General features: G+C 43.7%; 1 protein-coding gene across 2 annotated transcripts; it reads left to right on the top strand.

Annotated features, from left to right (window-relative positions):
- The first annotated feature begins 1,244 nt into the window (after positions 1–1,244).
- On the top strand, positions 1,245–20,522 carry UBAC1 (UBA domain containing 1). 2 transcript variants are annotated; one of them, XM_040605751.1, is made up of 10 exons: positions 1,245–1,644; positions 7,610–7,730; positions 9,838–9,911; positions 11,151–11,258; positions 12,344–12,461; positions 13,169–13,277; positions 14,730–14,961; positions 16,044–16,130; positions 17,050–17,188; positions 19,784–20,522. In XM_040605751.1, the coding sequence occupies exons 1-10, from the start codon at positions 1,507–1,509 to the stop codon at positions 19,897–19,899; spliced, it is 1,242 nt and encodes a 413-aa protein (XP_040461685.1). In that variant the 5' UTR covers positions 1,245–1,506; the 3' UTR covers positions 19,900–20,522. The 2 variants fall into 2 exon arrangements, with proteins under 2 accessions (XP_040461685.1, XP_040461688.1); XM_040605754.1 differs by having other exon boundaries at positions 1,246–1,644; positions 12,359–12,461.
- Positions 20,523–21,981: the final 1,459 nt, after the last annotated feature.

The raw sequence follows: 21,981 nt of genomic DNA, 5'->3' as shown, positions 1-21,981 counted from the left end.
CTGCTAATTCTGTCTGGATTTATTTCTTGCAGAGAGCTGCCGTTCAACCAACTCCAGACTGAGTGGGTAACATGAATATTATAGCATTCACTCTCAGAGATGAAACAGTGACATATTCCTCCCATTTTCTAGACAAGTACAGCTCTATTTGACGCATACATAAAAATCCAGCAGCTACAGCTGCAGTGCCCCTTTTTTCATTTCAAGCTCCTTTACCAATGTATTTGACACCAAAACACCCCACAGCCTGGCAGGCTGCAGACAGTAACCTGGGAAGGGAGAACAAGCCAAAGCATTATGGAGTGTGTAGAAACCATGTGACCCTGCGTTTTACCACAGATTAGTCTTAAATACCCTGTGTTCTCTGGGAAATGAAGCCCCGCACCCTGCAGCACCCACAGGCACGTGAGAAGGGTGGGAGACGGGCAGCTAACTCCAGACTCCGCCAGGCCACGCCAGGCCCAGCCAGGGAGCTCTGAACAGCCAAGCCAGGCACCGGACAACCAGCCCTGGCCCCGGTGCAGCACCCACCGGCCGCATTTCCGTGACCGTGGGGCCGCCCTGCTCGGTACGATCCCGAGGGCAGATTTAGCCTCTTTCTGTCCCCAGGGCCCGCCACCCGTCTGCCCCCCCGGGCCCGCGGCCCCCGCGGCGGGGAAGCAGCCCCCGCCCGCCAGCCGTGATGCGCCTCGGCAGCCCCGCAGCCAGCTCGCGGGCGCCCTCTAGCGGCAGAAGGGAGAGCGCCGCGTCCCCCCAGCCGCTCCGTCCCTCTCGGGCGCGGAGGGCAGGTTCCCATCGGGCCCCACCGGTGCCTCCCGGTGGGCGGCCGCTGCCGGAGCGCTGTTCGGGCCGGCAGCAGCGGCTTGGCCCGGGCGGGTGGGTGCCGCCCAAGTGTCGCGCACTACAGCTCCCGGCATGCACCGGGACGGGGGCTGCACCTCCCATAGTGCTCCACGGCTCAGACAGAGGCCGCGATTCCCACAATGCACTGGGAAAACACTTTTTTCTTTTTCTTTTTCTTTTTTTTTGAAGCCGCACCGCCCCCGCGCCGCGCAGCCGTTAATAAGCGTCTGGACCACCCCCACCCCCCCCTCCCCGTGCACCCGGGGGTGGCCAGTTCCGTTCCGCCTGGCGCGGCCTCCACTTCCGGCGCAGCCACAGCGTTCCCGCTGGCCGCAGTCAAACTACGTCTCCCAGCATCCCCCGCGCACTTCCGGTTCCGGCCGCCGCGGGAGCGCCCCCGGCCCCCCGGAGGGACCGCCGGGCCCAGGCGGTGACAGCGGCGGCTGGACCGGGGCAGCGCGACGGGAGGGGCGGCGCTGTCAGGGGCCCACTGAGCTCCCCCTGTCCCAGCGCGGCCCGGCCGGGCTCGCCGCTCCCCTCGGGCCTGGCGGGGTCACCTTCATGGGCGGGCGGTAGCGCGGGGCCCGGCGCACGGCGGTGCCCGGGGCCTGGTGAGGCGTCGCCGGGGCAGAGCGGGGATCGGAGGCGGCGGGACCCGGGGCGATGTTCGTGCAGGAGGAGAAGATCTTCACGGGGAAGGTGCTGAGGCTCCATGTGTGCACCATGGAGGGCGCCGAGTGGCTGGAGGAGGTTCCCGAGGACACCACGGTGGAGAAGCTGAAGGAGCGGTGCCTGAAGCACGTAAGGAGAGGTGTCCCGGCGGGCCCCCGGGGCGGGGGGCTCCCCCGGGAATCCCTCGGGTGTGTTGGGTCCCGGGGTGCGCTCGGGGGGAGCGGCGAGCCCGGGCCGGGCGTGGGCCATAGACAGAGCCCAAATCTCTGTGCCTTCTGTGGTACTTCAGCGTTCCGGCTGGCACTGAGAGTCATGGTCGAGGGGGAGGGCAGGTAAGACCCCGTGTGAAGAAACCAGATTTTTCCAACGCCCTGTGAACGTGAATTTTCGGTTTTGTTTGGGTTTTGTCTTTTTTTTTTTAATAATAACTCAAGTAAACAAATGGTTTTGTGTTCTGGTTTCCTGGTTTGCCATCTTTGCCCCCACCACATTCTGTGAAACTGTTCCATATGGAAAGAAAATGCCCGTTTCAAGAGTTTTGTATGTGGGAAAAGAAGGATTTGGGGGGAAATTACTTTGCAGCCTTTAGTTACAGAATTTGGCGTGTGTTTTATGGTGGTATTTGCATGCGCTTCATGATCTGGTGGCTGTGCGTTGCATAGAGGCTTGTGAACTGGCTTCTGATGATTTTCCCTTGCCAGTTATAACCTGGTTTGTTTCATGTTTCTGCTTAAGAACAAATAAGGAAAGTAGTAACTGTGGAGGAGAACTTCCCATTTTTTAAAAAGTCTTAGTACCGCCTTATCCTGTCTTGGCACATTACCTAGTGGGATATTTGGTGGGGAGATGATGTTTTTTCTAATGCCCTCCCTGTGCTCTGAGCAGTAAGATCTTAATGGACGTGTCCAAAGGGTGAATTCCTAATCACTCTCTGGAAGAGAAAATGTGTAAAAATGCCCAGGCATGGTCTGTAGAAGTTGAGCTGGAAGACACAGGCTCTTTGTACTCACGTGATCAATTACCACTGCTGTGTTTGTGGGTGTTAAATGTTAAAACCAGTGGTTTCAAAACTGTTGGACTGAATTTTGAATATCTGCCGTGAGTGTTTTACTCTAAAGCAAAAACACGAGTGACAACAATGTGTAAGATCGACAACAGCATGTAAGGTTGTGACCCATGACTAGGACTGTCCTAAAGTCTGTCAGTCTGGAACCAGCACAACGTGGACTAGCAGCTTGAGTCGTAACCTGCTGAATTTCTTGCTGAGAGATATGTGTCTTTTATGTGGTGAAAGTAAGAGTCTCTACTCCCATCTCTGGGAGTGCAATTTACTGAGTCGCATTTAATAGCAGGGTTTGGTCTTCAAAGTCTTGCAAAGACTTTTCTTACAAAACACACTTGCAATAGGAGAAATACTCATATAACTACTTAACCGCTATTTGAAGGGTAAAAGATTTTATTTTCTGAATGAGCATGCTGTGAAGTAAGGGGGGCCAGCAGCCTAGATGCCCTCTGCCTTGAGCCTGCTAGTCTTTTGCTGTCACCTAGAACCCCTGGAAACTGCAGGTCATAGCACCTGCTGCTTTTCTTGTCTCATAGTCTTTGTAAGTGTTTTTTGATTTAGGGATGAGAAAGGCTACATCTGATTTGCTTCGCTTGAGGTAAGTGTGATCCTTCTTGAGGGGAAAATGGGGCTGCCTTGCTGAAAGCTGTGGGGTTCAGGGCCCCCCACGTTATTACGTTCCTGGAAGAAGTCTAGTGCTTCCCTCTTGTCCTCCTTCAGCGCAGCTGAGTGATTAAGCAGAAGAGTGGTGCAAAGACTGCCAAAATAGGGTGGGGTAATGATTACGTGCATATGTGCAGAGCTGAAAGACCTTTAATTATCAGGAAGCTTAATTGAATAGATGCTTGCATTGCAGTGCTAGTCAGGACAGAAGACAATTGATAACTTGGCATGACATTTGATTTCATTCTCTCTGCTGCTTTGTGGTAATGGTGTGGATTTGCATAACCATTATGGATAATATATAGTTTTATGGAGGGGAAAATAGAAATGGAAAAATCATGACTCCTGATCATGGGTATGTTACAGTGAATCTTGATAGCACCTGGAGATAATTTATGCAGCTATCTTTTGTAAGATGCTGATTATTATGTTCTGTAAAGTCTTTCAAATCATTCTTTCAGGAAGCAGAGGAAGATAATATTTCTAACAGTTAAGAACTAGGAAGGTGGCCACTTCTCCCTCCATAACATTCAAATGCTTACTGATTTCTGAAGTGTCACTCTTGATGTCTTTTTTTTTTCCTTTTTTCTTCCTGAATTTTATGGTTTGGGTTTTTTGGTTACAGCTAAAGCAAAAAACCACACCTCCCACTAATTTTATCTCTTGACCTGTAACAGTGTAGTGGTGAATGCTGTTAATCTGCTGCCTTTAGTAATGCTGTCTACATGGTCTGTGAACAAGTACCTGATAATAAGCAGTTTCCCTTCCTAGTTATTTTTTTAACTCAAGTTTCACCATTAAAGTGTTCTCTTGGCACAGTCACTTGTCCCTGTGCAAGGCCCCACCACCTCAGTGGGAGTGGGCCCTGAGTTCTCCTGTGGTTTCCTTAAAAAGCAACTGTTGTTTTGGAGCCAGAATTGAGAAGGGACAGTTTAACCACAGAAACTCAAGCTTCACTTCAATATTTTTGATTCATAATTCTTGTCCCTAGTGTGGACAGACCAAGTACAGCACTGCCTTGGCCAGCGATGCTGTAGACAGCCTTGGTCCTGATGCTGTCATCACAAGAGACCATCGCTTCTTGCTGAGGCTCAGCAGTATTTCTGAAATAATTGTGGTCACGTACTCGTGATGCGCAAGTGTGGGCTGTGTGTGTATGTAAGCTCTACCTGTAATTTTCCTGGCGGTGTGGGGCAAGCTTTTAATGTTTCTGTTTCCCTTTGTCTTGAGCTGCCTCAGTGATATTCCACCTGGGGTTTAAGGTATGATAAGGAGTATCTGTGGAACAGAAACGCAAGGTGCTAGTTCTCAGAGTACAAAGATAAGGGGTAGGTTCATGGCTCTGGGCGTGTTTTGGATACTTTGTGAGGGATGCAGATTGTTTAAGCCACCCAAGCTTTAGTGGGAGTGTGAGTACTATTTTCAAATGTTTCTGTTAATAAAAGCAAACAAAAAAACACTTTTTCTTATTTTAAAAACAGAAACTTTTGTGGTTTACCTGGCTTCTGAGCTTTGCAAATAGCATTTGACATCACCAGGGCTTGCAATTTAGGCAGTTGTTCAGGCACCTGTGAACAAAGCTTTCTCACCTGCCTGGCAAAGCAGCCTGCTGTAAACTCCAATGTTGAAAAGAAATGCAAATATTTATGCTGGAAGCAAAATGATGAAACAGCAGTCCTGTCCTTACCGTGCTTTTGTACAAAAAGATCAGAGAGAGCTCATCCTCCCCAGCGTGCTGCACCTCTGATTGCTGGGGGAGCCATGCTCAGTAACCCCAGCTGTGCCCTGGGGCAGCAAGGTGCATCCTGATTTCTCTGCTTCAAGGTGAACCCTGATTTTTCAGCTTCCTTTCACTTGTGTGACAGATGCTTCCTCTGTGCTGTGCAGGGAATTCCTTGTCCCTTCACTACTCTTCCTGTGGATTACCAGTGCTGTTCTCTCTCTGGAGAGAAAGATGTTTTCGGTTACATAAATACAAAGCGTTGTATTTGCTTCAAAAAATACTGTATTTTGGCAAATATGGTTCCCCTGAAGCGGGCTTCCACAGTGAGATCTGATGATTAGTCGTGGTCCTTCTTGGTGGTCTGTTGAGAGCCAGTAGAGACGTTTCCTGTTAAGATGGCTTTTCTATTCCCAGGGCCTGTTGAAATGTTAAGATAAGCGAAGTATTTCACTAAGCAGTCTCGTTGATGTATGTACTGTCTATATATGCCTTATCATTCTATGCAGTTGTTAATGAAGTGGTTAGAGGAACATGAAGAAGGTGTCCACAGGGCTTTTCTTTTAAAACAGCAACTTTTCATTTTTTCACTTTCACCTTTGTTAGTTTTATGATTGCATGTGTGCGCACACGTTACGTGGTAGGGAAAAAATGAATGATGGGTGTGTGTCATGTCTCCTCTTGCCCCAAACATACACTGCCCAGCTTCCATTTTCAAGTTCTTCCTTTTGGGCTCTGACTCTCAAGATCTGTAGCAGTAATATTTTGAGCATGTTTGGAGAGGAGGTGTTCCACTGACGTACTTTCATGCATTTTGGATAACTGATCAGATCTGTTACAGGAGGTACTCCCAGCTGCTTAATGTGTTCTTTGGCTTTTGTTCAGCAGTTAATACGCTAAAGGATTAGTAAGGAGCTACTGTTACACAAAGCAGGACTCAAACGTTCTTGCCTCAATCTTATTGAGGCATCAGAACTGTACAGAAGTGTGAGGAACTTGAGATCTGTGCTGAAAACAAGTCCATTATGTTTGGAAAAAGACCAGGTAGCTGTGTTTTCCATCAGTTGCAGTGACAACAAAAAAGGTGATGATGAACTAAAAGGATTCCTTTAAAGGAGGCTGGCGATACATATTATGATGAACAGGGCTAAATGAAGCACTGATTTCAGTGGGTTTTCTGGAAATGGATCTGTGACATAAAGGGTGAATGCACTCTTCTGCAGACATGGTAAAAGTGGCTTGGTAGAAACATGTATTGAAAGAAGCATTATTAAAAGCTGTTTTCTGTGAGCAGAGCCAGTGGGGTCAGTACTAAGTGACCTGTGGCAAGAACAGCAGCATCAATTTTATAGTTTTCGTAGTCTGTTATTTTTAATTTTGCCTTTCTGGAATTGCAACCACTATGCTTTCTTTTCCCACTCAAACAAATTAGAAGCCTCTAGATACACTGATGTCATGTTCTTGAAAACTATCACTGTGGATCTGGGAACCACTCTGTGTGAAGAGGAGTCAGTTCAAGGCCTCTGTGTGTGCTTGCTCTTTTTTCAGGATTTGAACTGGATTTTCTAGTGAATTGACATACAACTTACAATAGTAATAAGGAGTTAAGTTCAATTCCTACATTCATATATGAAAAAAATCTACTGTATGCTGATTATTTATGGTTTGGAAGGAAAGTTGTGAATGTAACTTTTGTTCAGCACTTTGAGCAGGGACCCAGGTTAGGGCTCCAGCAACCAAACCTGTCAATCTCACCTTGAACCAAGGTGCAGAAACTACTATTGCCTTCCCAGTTTAAGGTCACTTAATGCCAAAATCCCTGCTGGCAGTTGTTTGTTTACTCTGATAGTATGTGTAAATAGTAATTATTAGATGAAGCAGAGAGTCTCTCCTCTGTTTTGACACTAGTTACAAATGATAAATACACTGCACTATTATAGCCTTCCCCTCTGTAAAAACACTAGATGCTCTTTCTAGATTTACATTCTTAGTTCATGGTACTAATTGCTACCCCCAGACTTCTCACAAGGGTGAGTGACCTTAGCAATCTGTTGCAGAATTAATTAGCTGTGGGTCCTAGAGCATCCTTGCTTTGCTCCAAATCTCCGTAGGGCTGAGTATAGGACCAAGCACTCAGAAGTGTGATAGAGATGTACTGTACTGCAGAAGTGTAAATCCACTCACATAGGCTGGTGCCCTTGAAGGGCTCATTTGGGGTGGCTGGGCTGTAATGTTAGGTCTTTGAAACTGTCTGGTTTTAGAGCATCATCATTAGTTGGAACTTAAATCATAGAATATCTCCAGTTGGAAGGGACCCATAAGGATCATCAAGTCTAACTCCCAGGTGTAGCTATTTACAGCATCAAGGAAGGAAGGCTAGAATCCTTCCTTTTGTTGATTTTTCTTCCCAGCCAGAAGCTTGGATATGCAGGTAGAAACCTACCACAGTCAGTACTGTTACAGTGCAAATCAAGCCTCGGTTTCTTTAATAAAATACATTTTGTGCATTGACCTCTAGCTTACGCTATTAAGAAGCCAGTAAATGATGGCACAGCTTGTATGTGGAGAATCTTATGTGCGAAGTGCAGTGATTCATGCAGTAGGTTTATTCCTGTCTTCTGATCTTCAATATTTATCATATTCTGCAGTGTGTACCTGGGAGCTTGGAGGATCCAAAAACCGTGACACATCATAAGTTGATACATGCTACTTCTGAGAAGGTGCTGACAGACACAAAAACAGTGTTGGAGGAAAACATTCAAGATAGAGGTAGGATTGTCTGGTTTTTAATCCTGTCAGTCTGGAAACAGGAGATTGTTTCGAACCTGCCAAATAGTTAAACACAGTAACTGTTTTAATACCTACTCTCTGCTTTGGCATAGGAAATTAATAAGGTGGCAAAAAAGGAAGAGGAAAAAAGGCTCCCCCCCTCCCCCAAGACCCAGAGAAAGCAGTTTGCATTTCTTCACTCTTCCTTTTAAGAGTTGAAAAAGAATTAGGAGTGTTTATTAAGTCAAGAAGTTAAACACAGAATTTTTATTTCTTTTTAAAGGAATTTTTTAAACCTCCAGGGCAGCATTTATTCTTCAAAATTATTCAAAAATAAATATGATGGCTGAGTATTCAAAGACAGACAACCCAGTGCTTTTGGGAGGTTTCTTGAGGTCTCCAGGTCAAGTGGAAGGATGATTGCTGAAGTATATCTGAGTGTCTGCCTTTTAGATCTCAATCTGTCCTCTGCAAACGTAGGTCAGAATCCATGACACTATAGTATCACTGACTACAGCAGCATGTGAGGTATGTGTTTGCTCCTGAACTTTAAAGGTGTAGAGGAGTAATGTGAAACAAAAGAGTATCTGAAGATGAGAGCTGGAGTCAGTCTTTACAGGACAGCTTAAGCTAATGGCCCCTTCTGGAGATAAAGGGCAGTGGTGCAGAAAGTGAGTGAAGCAGAGCTGCTGTAGACTGAAATTATTGTCTGAACCAGAAACTCAGCAGGAGTAGAGTTCCTGGGTTTCTGCCTGTGTTCGTGCAGGCTGGAGAACTGCTGCCATGAACACAAGCAGTTTGGTGTCTCTTCCAAGGCAGTGTCACCTATCACCTTTAGAGCTGAACAGCAGCTGAGAAGTGCCATCGTAGGCAAAGGGACAGCATTTTTGCTGATCAGTGGTGTATTATTTCTAGGCAAGGTGCTGGCTCCTACAGAGTTTTGAATTGCAGTTTGCAGCAGCTAAGCAGTATTAACCATGTAGTCATAGTAAGCTGTCATGTGAATGCCTCATTGCTCCTTTTCCCTCTGCAGTGTGCTCTACCTTTCATGTGCCTTGCTTGTCAGGGAGACAAGATTGCAGCTGACAGCTGATTGCCACCAGCTGACTGCACAGGGCAGCCAAGAGTCAGCATGTGGATCCTTTCGTGTTCTGGTCAGCTGGACAAATGAGGGTTAACTGCCTTCACCAGCTGTTGCTCTTGGCTGCTATGTGTGAGCCAGACCAAGGAAACTTGTTGTACAAAGCATGCTTTGTTTGCTTTTTACCTGCTTAGTGCACTGGACTAAAAACTGTGTGCCAGGCTGTATCTGGCTGAAGGGCTGCAGATGCTGCACAGGCCTGCTCTGGGCTCCGAGCAGGGTGTCTGCACCGTTCCACCCTTAAGAACATTTGTGGTAGTAACTGAGGTGCTAGAAACCTGTAAAGCACCACGTGATCCCAAGAAAAAAGGTACCTTGTAAGGGGAGAGTGTTAGTCTTAAAAGGCCAGAGCACACTCGTGCCAGGTGATATGGGCTATCTGAGACTGAAGACTTGTCCTTGAGACTTGCCCTGGTGGGCTACCAGTGATGCATCCCTGCTGTAGACTGTGGATCGTTCTGCTGCCATTCACGCACAGAGGTGAGCTTCAACCTGATACTGGCAGTTCTCGTTGAAGCTTGGTGCTTGCTTTGCTGCAGTTGGAAGGTCTCAGCTTGGACCCAAAACCACCCGGGAACTGTCTGTGCTGGTTCCTTCTCAGTGGAAGCACTGAAAGTGCAGATATTCTCTTATTGTCGTGAACCAGTTACCGTACTATTAATGTTAGAAGACAACTGGAGCCTGTAATACCCTTTCTTTAATAGTGTTATGCAAGGAGAAGAAATCGGTAACAGTCAAAGTGTAACTAATAATGGACCAAATTTGGAATTCGCTGTGCACTAAGGAATTGCAAACACTGAAGGGGAGCATGTAAAGCCATACAGATTTTAAAGTGTGAAAAAGGTCCGATGCTACAGCAGAATTAATACAAAATTCATCTCCAGGAAAAACTGAGTTTGTGAAGTATCTTCCAATAACTGTTTTCATGTTACTTTCTAATGTACTTCAGTATCATTCTCTTTCTAGATGTCTTGCTTTTGATAAAGAAACGTGCACCACCTCCGCTCCCCAAAATGGCAGATGTGTCAGCAGAGGAGAAAGTGAGTGTGAAAGACCTCTCGACTTGGCCGTTTTGATTAACTGCTTTATTAATTATGTGTGCAAAGATTACTGTGGTGTACTCCTTTTGCTTGTAGAGGCAAATGCTGCCAGTTAAATTCTAGGGAAATTACTTCATGTTCCTTCCAAACTTTGAGGAAGCTGATACTGCATTTTTAACTTTGTGAGAACATTTGCCTTAGAATAAGACATGCAGACACACTCTGTGGAAGTAGTATAGATTTAATCTTTGAACAAATGCCTGGTAACTGTGTAAGTGTAGTTCAGCAAGTGCCTTGCTTTGTCTCTGAAACCCTTATAGAAATATGTTGACTTGCTGTCAGTTGGTCTTCTATCTTTAGCAATGTGTGGCTTGTCACCCTTTAATCAGGTCTCTAGAGCTGGAGTGTTGGCCCCTTACTACTATTCTTATTTTATTTTATTGGAATGTAATTGTTACTGAGGGTCAGTGATGCCCAGGATGTTGCTTATGCACCAGTGGTACTGCAGTTGATGTTATCATATAAACACTTTGGGTGATGCTTGTGCTTGACTTTGTGAACTCCTAGGGGTCTCTACTTCGCCCTTGCACAGCTTTGTTTCTTCTTGCTTCCTGTAGGTATTGGTGTATGTCTCTCTCTTCAGTATGGTCTTGCTGTGCAGAATGTCACTGTAAGAGTATAAGTTACAAGACTGGGAAATACTTATAGTTTCTACCCTGCTGTGTTTTGTCCTGGACTATAAGCATGTACTGAAAATCCAAGGCACCATATATCTCTGCATGATACTTGCAAGCAGCGGAGCACTTCCAGTGTTAAGCAGTTGTTAGTTTGTGCACAGTGTTGATACATCTCTTGACAAACCGTGGGTTTGAGGAGAGCGTGCCATGAGCAAACCATGCAGAGCAGAATATGGTCCTGGGCACTGAGGCCTCTGAGTTCTCTCTGTGTTTGATACGCTTTCCCTCTTTATGCTGACATTTCCCTGTGTGTTTAGGTAACACAGATAGGTGTAAGGACTGAAGTGGGGCAACTCAACAGGTCCTCTTTCGCTCTATAATTACAAAATGATACTGGTGCTGTTAATCCATTGTATTGCTAGACTGCTGTTTTTCTTAGTTGCAAGTTACAGAGCACTGCTTGATGCCTTAGTGAAGAATATGAAACTGCTGTCTGCTGTGCTGTCTTCTCTGTTCTGTGGATAGTGGGTTATGAAACCTAATCATATTTTCTGTCCTTCAGAGGAAACAAGAGCAGAAAGCTCCTGATAAGGATGCTATTCTCAAAGCAACTGCAAATCTGCCCTCTCGCAATGTGGATCGCACCGTGGCCCATCACAACATGAGGGATGTAAGTAGTATTCTTGACTTTTAACACACACGCTAACATCCAAATAGGCTTTTGTCTTGTATAACGTTTTCTCTTACATATGAATGTGATCCTCTTCTCTCTATAAGAGGAATTCAGATGTATATAATGTATATTAGAGTAGCTAGCTTAAGATCTAGACACAGCTCATACTATTTAGTCATAATAAAAAGCCCTGCTCTAAGCTATGATTCTGAATGTTCTATTTGTCCATGGAAAAGCCTCGGTATACATATTGAATATCTGGCATATTTGAAGCTAGGGCGTTTTATTTCTTCAGTCTTAAATAGCTCCTTCAGTCTCAGGTCTTTGCAGTATTGTTGAGTTTTGGGGTTTTTTTCTCTTCCATGGTATTGAAAAGAGAAATTAAGCATAAATTTTGACTTCAGTAATTGAATGCTGATAGTCTGTAATGCTTCTGACTGTCTTTAGTGGTGTGGGAACTACTTTTACCCTTCTGTACTAGCAAGAGTGTGAAGCTGCAAATCTGCCTACATATTGCATGCTGTCAGTGTGCCCTAGTAACCCGAAGGGGACAGTTGGCATTTAAGCTGTTTAATGGCCAATGTGACCTACAGAGCACAGCGTATTTAAAAACAAATGTCCAACTGAAAGGTATTTGTGATGCTTCAGCTTACAAAACAGGTTTGATCTATGTTGTTTGAGTTTAGAGTACTAGAAAGTAAATAGTAAACCAGGAAGGCTCGTTGGTTCACAGAAGTAAGCAGCCCTGGTACAAAGCTACTGTGACTGTCGTCTTAACAGCATTTCTGCAAGGTGAGAGTCAGTGTTTCTATGAAGCAATGAGTTTTCTTGAACGCTGCATATCTTGTGGCGGTACTGGGTGGCAGGCTGTGGTAGAAATAAAAGGACCTTTCTGCCCAGTAGCTCTTACATCCATGTAGCACTTCAGAAGGGCCCAGTGCTTCTTGAGAGACTAAACAATGAGAATGAAGCTCTAATAAAGCAACCTTCTGTACAGGGACCAGACTGCTGCTGAGTTACTAACAATAGATATATTAAGATTCAATGATGTCTGGTAACTTCCTGTCTAAATGTTTTGACAGTTTCCTTTCTTGCAGTTCCAGACAGAGCTCCGGAAGATCTTAGTGTCTCTCATAGAAGTTGCACAGAAACTGCTAGCACTGAACCCAGATGCAGTTGAACTATTTAAGAAAGCAAACGGTATGAACATATCTTTATAGTTACTAGTTCAGTCCTGGCAACTTGTTTGTTTCCATAGCAGAAGAATTGGCTCGCAGAGTAAAGTCCAGACCTAGACATAAAAGCAAAGCTACTTTTGTGGCAGAAATTTCACCTTCTGGATACAGATTGTGTGAAAGTGGTGAATTTGTGAGGTCCCTTTGGGATGGATGAGAAGTTCTATTTAAAAACAGAATTTTTAGTAGTGAAAAAAATGGAAAACTTTTGAGTTGCACTTTAGGGATGGTAAAGAATAGTTGAAAATGCAGAAGGTGATAGTAGAATGAGGAGAAAGTGTAGCTGTTGATTCAGTTTGTGGGAAATGCTTGCCCTTGAGATCTGCTATAATCAGATCCAACTTACTTTCTAGGTAAATCATAAATAGGTCTTCAGTGAATCTCCTGTATATTTACTTATGTGGAAATTCTGTGGTCATGTGAGAGTTAGCTGTTTTTTATTTGAGGCCTTGAACACATCTGGACAAAGTCTTTGTCCTGGAAGGATCTATCTGAGTCAGCCCAAGCTGAGTGCAGCAAATTAAATGATGAGATAGCAAATTCGGGGCAGAAACAAAAGAAGGGTTGGAAGAGAAGAACGGGGTTTGAACGTAACACATGCCATTCCATTGAGAAAGGGGTTTATTTTAGCTTGAAGTCAATCTGAATGTTGTTTTATTTGTGTATCTGTAGCTATGCTGGATGAGGATGAGGAAGACAGAGTGGACGAGATAGCACTGCGACAGCTTACAGAAATGGGGTTTCCAGAAAGCAGAGCTGTCAAAGCCCTTCGATTAAATCAGTAAGTGTACTCAGCACACTGCCTGTACGTTACTCTATATGGCTTAAAAAAAAAATTGCATCTTTTTTAATACAGTCTCCTTATGTGGGTCACCTAAAACTAGGTTGGAAAAAGCATTAACTCAGAGAACAGAGCTGCCTCAGGCAGCACGCAGGTGTGGATGGCACAGGGAAGGGGAAACGGTGCAGTACTTGCTCTGGAAGGAGTAGCTGGTCTGTGGTTCACAAGGCTGCCAGGCTGGCACAGTTTCCAAGAATTAAACTCTCATTTTGTTCCACTTTAGAATTCATATTTTACAGAGCAGAAAAGCAAACCTAGCCCATCCACGCTGGTCTTGCAGCTGTAGAAAAAAACCTTTGTACTGATCCTAAAAACATTCCAAGGATACTGTGAAGTCCAGGTAGCAACTGTAGGAAAATAGGAGGTAATGTAGCTCTTCCTGGGCGCTAAGAACACTCAGCTATAGTGCCTTACTCCTGAGAGAGGTTTGTTAGGGCATTCCAAAAATTCCTAATGATAGAGAAGCCACAACATAGTCCAGTCACTCTTTTTCCAGTATCTCCTCTGCAGCTCAGACTTTCTTCCCAATGTCCTCCATCTTTCACATTGTCACTGAAAAGCCGAACAGGCAAAGGCTTTCCTTTCTATAAACATGTAATAATGCCCATGTGTCAAATGAAATCACATTTTCAGTTCTCCTGTCGTTATCTTTGCTTCTTCCTCTATATTCCTTGGGAAGAGATGTGTTGGGACGCTCTCAAGATCCCTTAGGTTGAGCACTTACACTGTATATCAAGTGGCAGTGTTAAGATCATATTCTGTTCCCTTGGGCTAGCCTCTCCTTCGAGGGATCGCAGATTTCTTCTTAAGTCAGAGTGGAGGAAGAAGAGTGGCACAGGTCCAGGTGCTGTTGCCTGTGGTGAATTTTTCCTCTCACGCAGGACGTGCTGTGCACATAAAATGTTTTTCACGTTCTTTCTTTCTTGTGGTGTTAACGGCATTCCTTGATCACTGGATGGGTGTCTGAGGTCTTAGGAAGCAGCAAAGTAGCTTGCGTCTGAGATGTGATTCCTTGTAAATTTGGAACATGCTTTGCTTGCAGTCTTGTCAACGGTTGCAAATAGTCAGTGTTTCTCTTGTGAAATAAAGCAGATGTCGCAGAGAATAAGGTGACTCCCTCAAAAATGCCTTTTACAATCTGGGTTGCAGCTGTCCAAGTTGAGCTTCATTCCTCAGTGTTCCTAGCTTCAGAGAAGATTATGGTGCCCTGAATGCCCAGAAAATGAAGACGCTCTGAGATTTGCTCCAAAACTTTTATTATTTATGACTTTTCAGATACTAATTAACCTGCAAGTCAGCATACCACAGGAATAAATGCAGAGGCAAATGTATGTAGAACACAGCTGTACATCTGGAGTGTTTCTCATTCCTGTGTTTTGATTTGCTTTTCAGTATGTCGGTGACGCAGGCCATGGAGTGGTTGATAGAACATGCAGACGACCCTACAGTGGATGCTCCACTTCCAGGTCAGACAGCTTCAGAAGCCACAGCTGAAGCTAGTGCATCCTCTGCTGAAGCAACTGCGGGTGCTAGTTCAGAAGCGAGTGGGGAAGAGGCCAAGGATGAGCTGACAGAAATATTCAAGAAGATCCGGAGGAAAAGAGAGTTTCGTCCAGACCCACGAGTATGTGCCATTTATCTCCTTGCGTAACTGTTAGGATTGGAAGGGGCTGTGTGGGCACCATGGAATCCAAATAAGTGTTCGGTTAATAAATGAAATGGGATAGCTGGGTAGATGTGTATTGTGCTGGCTTGACAGTATTTTAGTAGAAGTCTTTAGGGACTGTTTAAATTCAGGTTGCTAAAAGGGATATTACCTAATTAATGCATTGCTGTCTCAGATGGCAGTAGCTAAATTACTGACACTTCTGCACCTGAAAACTAACTAATGGGACTGAAATGAGCTGCCAGGCTCCTGGCATAGCTTTTTATGACTGCTGTTTAGGAAGGAAGAGTTGCAGGACAGGAGCAGGTCCTTCTGCTGTAGAAAAGGATAGAAGAGCATTATTTGCATTTAGAGGACAAGAAGTATCAGCAGCAGGTTTAAGTCTTGCAGCAAATTCAGAAGTTATCCTTGTTTTTAGAATTAGCTGAAGTGAAAATACATGTTGTTATCACACTGTAAACTCACCAGGAGGTGCTCTTTGGAATCTAGTACTTTGTTTTTACAACTAGTTGTTTCCTGAGATTTAGGTGAAAAGCTGCAAATGTATTTGATGACCTGAGCACGATTTCTAAATGGTTAAACATTCTCATAACAATATCTAGATATGCTTGTCTAAATATATAACATTCACTAGCAATATAATAAATCCAAGAAGTGAAATTAAATTGAGTGAATGGAACTACAAATGCATGTGAAGCTCGATATGTCAGTGAGATGTGAGCAAAAGCTTTGTGACATGAGAGAAGTTCCAAAGTAAGGTGTTTCTGTCCAGTTCTCCTTTCTACCCCAGGTACGCTTGCTCTTTGCCTTGCATTCAGCTTTCAGTCTTGAGGTTGGGAACTGCCTTCACTTTTAAGATGTAGTCATCTTCCATAATAAAGACGCTTTTGATACAGGCTATTTGAAAACTTGGTGGTCTACAAATGGAAATAATGGGGTTTTTTTACCCTACAGAAAGCTACACAGAAGGTGAAAGGATGTGATTGTTCTCACTTCTGTTTTAAATGTTACATTTATTAAGCTGTGCAAATCTGATACAGGCTGTCATTGCCCTGATGGAGATGGGATTTGATGAAAAAGAAGTGGTAGATGCACTCAGAGTAAACAACAACCAGCAAAATGCGGCCGTGAGTACAATGTCATTTCTGTTCCTGATTGCTACAATAGTCTGTTCAACTGATTCTTTTCATTGTTGAGTTGGTTGATGTTTTGATCTGTCATAAAGCATGACTGTTACTGGAGACTAAATGAGCACTAGATATTCTGTGCCTCTTTCAAATTAGATGCACAACTAGAATACAGAAGTTTTAGACTTTGTAGAGGAACTTGGCCTGCATGAAGTTGAGGCTGATTTGGTTGGGATAGCATGTGTGGATTTTCAAAAAGCTTTTGGGAAACTTCCTCAGACTCTGCAAAAGAGACTATGGTATTGTGAGAAAGGAAAAGGTATTCCCAATAATTAATAACTGATTAAACAATAGGAATAAAAATTATCAAGCAAGATATTCAAGCCATGCAGTGTGTAAATTACCATTCTAGAGCAATGCATTCCACAGTTTATGGAATTAAAAAATATGAAGGTTTTCAAAGACTGATTAGTGGATGATAAGGAAGATTATATGGATGCAGCTGACAGCCAAGGCATTTTCTCCTCTTAAGCATCCAGTGCTGGTTGCTATTAGAGAGGGGATATTGGGCTGGATGGTGCTTCATGGTGCTGCATTGTAACCATGTTGATGGGGCTCCTTTGAGGCAGGACCTGTGTAAGATAATACACATCTTCCCTGAGCTTTGAAACACCCAACGTTGATGTAACTTTATTACCATACCAGGCACTACTGCTGTTCCCATTGAAACAAAAAGTTGGTTTCTGTGGGAGCAACACAAAAATGAATAGTAATCCAGTGTGAAAATAAATGTATAGCTTGGTCTTAAACTGTGAGAGGAAAATACAGTTTTAACGTGCCACATTGCCAAAACTTTTGAGACTCTTTCTTTCTAATGGAGCCAGTCATGACATCTGCTGTGCCTGGTGATTTCTTTCAGTGTGAATGGCTGCTGGGAGACAGAAAGCCTTCTCCAGAGGACTTAGATAAGGGCATTGACACCAATAGCCCTCTCTTCCAAGCCATCTTAGAAAACCCAGTGGTACAGCTAGGGCTAACCAACCCTAAAACTCTACTAGGTAAGTCCTGCTTGGGTTTCTGATATATATATGCACACTGTTTCTGTAGCTCCTAGCAAATGAGAGTGGAGACTGGCTGATGACAGCAAGCTTTGTGGGGTAGGTGCAGCTCTGTACCCTTTTCCTCATTTTCAGCAGCTGTATTGTTTGTTTGCTTCATACTGCAACTCAGCTAAACCCAAAACAGAACTTGGGGCTGTCCCAGGAACGATACTAATTCCCCAGGCTACTGGATTACACTTGCTGAACTCAGAACTTTAATAGCTGCTGGCTGCAATGCTTTTGTGGATTTAGGAGACCTTTTGTGTTCTCCCTTTGGCCATGAGGGGAAAAATCAGGAATGTCTGTCTAGAACTCTGACTGTTTCACAGAAAAAACAAGGCTGTCTCCTACTGTAGAGTTTACTGTGTGTTGAGGCCTGATCTTTGAGACAGAAGATAACTTGTAGAAGAGTAACCAGACAAGATGCCTGAGCTAAGGTCTTGCCTATAAAAGTTGAGATAATGTATGTGAAAACACACTTCCCTTGCTGGTAAAATCTGTGGGCTCGCGGTCAGAAGGACTCTGAGCACAGCAAGTACTCAACTTTCTGTGCTCAGAGCCTGACAGTGGAACAGGAAATCTCTGATGAATCTGTGTCTCTGCTGGAGGATGATACAGAAGAATGACATTGGCTCTGTGATGTACATAAAAAGTTTTGCATTTAGTCCTTGGCTTCAAAATTTACTTCAAGCAGTGCTTTTAAATAAAGAGTCTATGTGCAGCTCTTGAAAGAGAGCTTTTAAAAATACTACTTAAAATGTAATTAGGAGAGTTTGCAAGGCTTTAAATAATTCAAGAGCAGAACCTTCCCACTCTGATTTCTGAACAAATGGCCTCCTCATTTCCAATGAGGGTTCCACATTGCAGCTCAGAATATAAATAGAAAATGAAATGCCACTATATGCGCTTGTAAAGCTTGGATGAACATCAGAGAATATATTCCAAATGATACATCTGCAAATTGCTTCTGTCACAGATTTTAATAATGAGTGTTTGCATTGAATTAGATACTTAAAGAATGTTGCTAAATCCTTGGGTTTAAGTTTTTGAGTCTATGTAAAAGGACATAGTTAAAGTGGTGAAAGGTGAGATCTCTACTTTATTCTGGGCTTTTCTGGAGGCATGCTGCGTGACCTTGAGCAAGGTATTAATGGTGAGCCTTTCAGAGGTGCTGGGTGCTTACAGCTCACACTAATGTCAGTTGGAGCTTTGTACACTAACACTCCTGGGAAAATTAAGACACTGACCTTGGTGCCAGTCTGTCAGACTCTTACAACACTGATATTTTGGTGACTTCTGAATAGGTCAGATGTGCAACTGCCTTTTTTTTTTTTTTTTTTGCCCTGTTCTATAATGACTGCTCCAAATGTCCAGTAGGCCAGCTTAGTGTCTGTCGTAAGGGTTATAAATTATTTCTGGACAATTCTTCTGCCCAATTTGCAGCTTAGCTCTTGTGGTAGCTGTCAGATTCTTTTAATGTAAGTAGAGGAATGAAAACTAAAACATTAAAAAAAAAACCAAACCCCACAAATAAAAGAAAACAACAAAGCTTATTGTAAAGACAGCTATGTATAGAAAGAAAAAACTGCTCTTCAATATTTGGACTGCTGTCGCTGTTTAGAAATGGAGTTAACTGTTCTGCACAGGCAGCCTTTACCCTTCTGCCTGTGTCTAGGCAGGTGGAACTGGCTGCCTCCCTGACATCCTGTATTTTCCAAACACCAGAAAGGAGAAAAGCACATGATACTCAGAGGGAAGATGCTGCTTCCCTTCTGACTTCAGGGAAGTCTGTGCAAAGATAGAGCTCTGAGATTTGGGGGCTTATGGAGGGCTACGCTTCTGCTGGCTCTGCTGCTCATTTCTGGTCGCCTTTGGTATGCCTGCTGCTTATTTTGCAGGCTGAGTTTTCATTGTAGAGGTGTTACAAGAGGGTAGCCATAGGACAACCGAAGTACAGCATGGAAAAGCGAAAGTAACAGAGGCAAGGGGGGGACAGTGCTTCCTCTGAACTGTCTTCGTTAAGTACCAGGGAGGCAGAAAGATATTGGTGCAAGAAGTATCCGCTGAGAAGTTTGGGCTGGGTTGTGGAACAGTTTGATCAGAAGAGTAGAGTTGCAGAAGAGTCTCTCCCTACAAGTACTGGCAGCAAATGACGCGGTTCCAAGATGGGCATTCATAAATGGATGAATTGCATAGCATGTTCCCTGCTACTGCATGTAGATGTGTGCGTAGGCTTTAGCTGTTCGATCCCATATCCCTAAGGTTTGAGGTGGACTGTAATCCGGGCTGAGTACTTAGTCAGCTTCTGTCTACAGTGAATTTAATGCTGAGGAGTGGAAAAAGCATAATGGCCAGTAGCATCCCAGGCCATGGAGACGTAGGAGTGCAAATGGTCAATGTATGATGTGTATTCCCACCATTTCTGGGTGATGCTTGCCCACCGTCTTTGAGTTGTAGCTATTTCTAACTGTCCTCCTGTTGAAGCATCCCAAACATTGAAGCCTTTGCTGAATAAAGGGCTAATTGAGTGTTGCAATTTCCATCTCTTGGCAGCCTTCGAGGATATGCTTGAAAACCCCTTGAACAGCACTCAGTGGATGAATGACCCAGAAACTGGGCCTGTCATGCTACAGATCTCTCGAATCTTCCAGACGCTGAATCGCACGTAGAGGGGAATGCCAGTCCACTGTGCCACTTCCTACTGTCCCTCGCTTTCCCTTCACCTCAGCGGGAGGGTGCATGGATTGTTCGGGGAGGGGGTGGATGGAAGGGGAGGGGGGGAGATCCTGTCTGACTGGGTCTCTCGCACGAGAGCTTATGTAGTTATGGCCAACTGAAGTTTAATTGCCTTGTGTATTTAGTGTTAGTGGAAGAGGTTTGAAGACTTGTTTATGTTTTCAGGTATTAGGTTTAAAATAAAGTATATCAAAAAATAGGAAAAGGTTTTGTGAAAACAATTAAGAATCTGATTGTTGAAACAAATTATGATACTGTTTGTTAAAAAGGCCTGTGACAGTAGTTTTCTAGCCAGTTTTGCTAGCATCTGGCTAGTGTTTACAAAAGGTCACTGACCACTAGCATAGTATATTAATCATCTCCATACAGTATTAATTTATGGCTATATCAAATTATGAAATGCTTTTTAAAATTGATTCTTAGGAACTGTTTTTTAAAAGTCCAAATACTGGGAGAGCAAGCACGTTTCTATCCAAACCTGTTTATTTTGCATTATAATTTAAACGGAATAATTCAGAGATGGAATTCTTTCAATAAATAGCATTACTTTTTCCTATTTATTTTCTGCAGTAGTGTTGTTGCAGTCCCACAGTGGTTGTACTCGTAGGAGATTCTCTGTCAGCTACATTAAAGATGCAGTATCTCTTTCACGGCAGACCTCACTACACCAAGACTTGGATTCTCAAGTAGGCTGCAGTTCCGAAGTTCGTACTCTGCCATATCCTAGCCAAGGAGGGACGTGTTCACGTAGTGAGGGGTTTTCCATTTTTATGTGCACGGTTTTGGAAAGGGAGACTTGTGGCTTTTAACTTTGTTTCAAACTGTTTACAACAAAGCAACCGATTTGCATGGGTTTTTCATTGGTGATCTGTAAAGAAGCAGTACTGCTTAGGTTTTTATCTTGTTTAACATAATCTAAAAGCACGCTTGAAATGGCTGTTGTCTTTGAGACAGAAGTGGTTTTTCTTGACGCTTATTTTTAGTTGGAAATACCAAGAATTTCAGGCTGTCTTTCCTGTTTTGTCAGAAGACTGACTTGAGGTTTCAGACAGGAGTTGTGAGCTTTTATAACAGAACTCACTGTGAATAGCCAGCTAGTTTTTGTGATTGGGCTCTGCAGGTGTTAACTTTTTCAACGGTCTGAACAAAAATGGTTTTTATTTTCAAATTAGTGAAACATGATTGATTTCTCTCGTGATCCCTACCGTGTCTTGTGCTTCACAGCCCTTTTTTTGGAAAGGCAGGCTAGGCAAGACCTGCCTTTCTAAAACACGGAGTAACCAGGTGGAGACCCTGTCCTTAAATAGCACAAAGATGTCCTGTCAGATAGAGAGATCTTCAATAGCTCTGCAAGTCACCTTTTTAAGTGTGTGGGGGTTGTGCAGTTGAGTTTTTTTAAACGAAAATGCAGCAAGATGCAACCTGAAACCCTACAACAAGTTTTGGCCTGAACTTGGCACCTCATCTGTGCTGTTATGCAGTCAAGGCACTGAAGTTGCCAGTTTCACATAATTAATATGAAGGGTGGGGAAATCAAAAGTGCGTGAGATCTTATCTTGACTTACTATCCCAGGATTTTTTTATTTGTAATTTCATATTAAGCTTTACAGTTCATGACTGCTGAACTGTTTATTTCTGCATTTAGAAATTCCAAGCTTTATAGAGATGCGGCTTCTGTTCAAATGGGACAGTAAAACCATTTTCTTAGACTCTTGCAAAGAGGAGACTGACAGCATGATATTAAATTGTAACCTTGCCCTATAACTGTAAAAGCTAAGAACCTGATCCTGCAACCCCCAGTGAGTTCAACACAACTTACTCATGAGTAGTTGTGACTAAATGTTGTACTGTTACTATAGATTTTAATTATTTCGTCCATTTTTTTTTTCTTACTCCCAGAAGCTTTTTGCCTGTAACACTACCAGAAGACACTTGAAGCTGTTAACGTTAGAGGCACATGTCTTTCTCTACCAATCAGGATTCTTATGAATAATCCTTTTAATGAGTGTTTGTAG

The sequence above is a fragment of the Falco naumanni genome, chromosome 9 (assembly GCF_017639655.2).
Source record: "Falco naumanni isolate bFalNau1 chromosome 9, bFalNau1.pat, whole genome shotgun sequence".
NCBI classification, from domain to species: domain Eukaryota; kingdom Metazoa; phylum Chordata; class Aves; order Falconiformes; family Falconidae; genus Falco; species Falco naumanni.
Note: the sequence above shows the minus strand (reverse complement) of the source record. Positions and strands in the feature narration are given on the sequence as shown.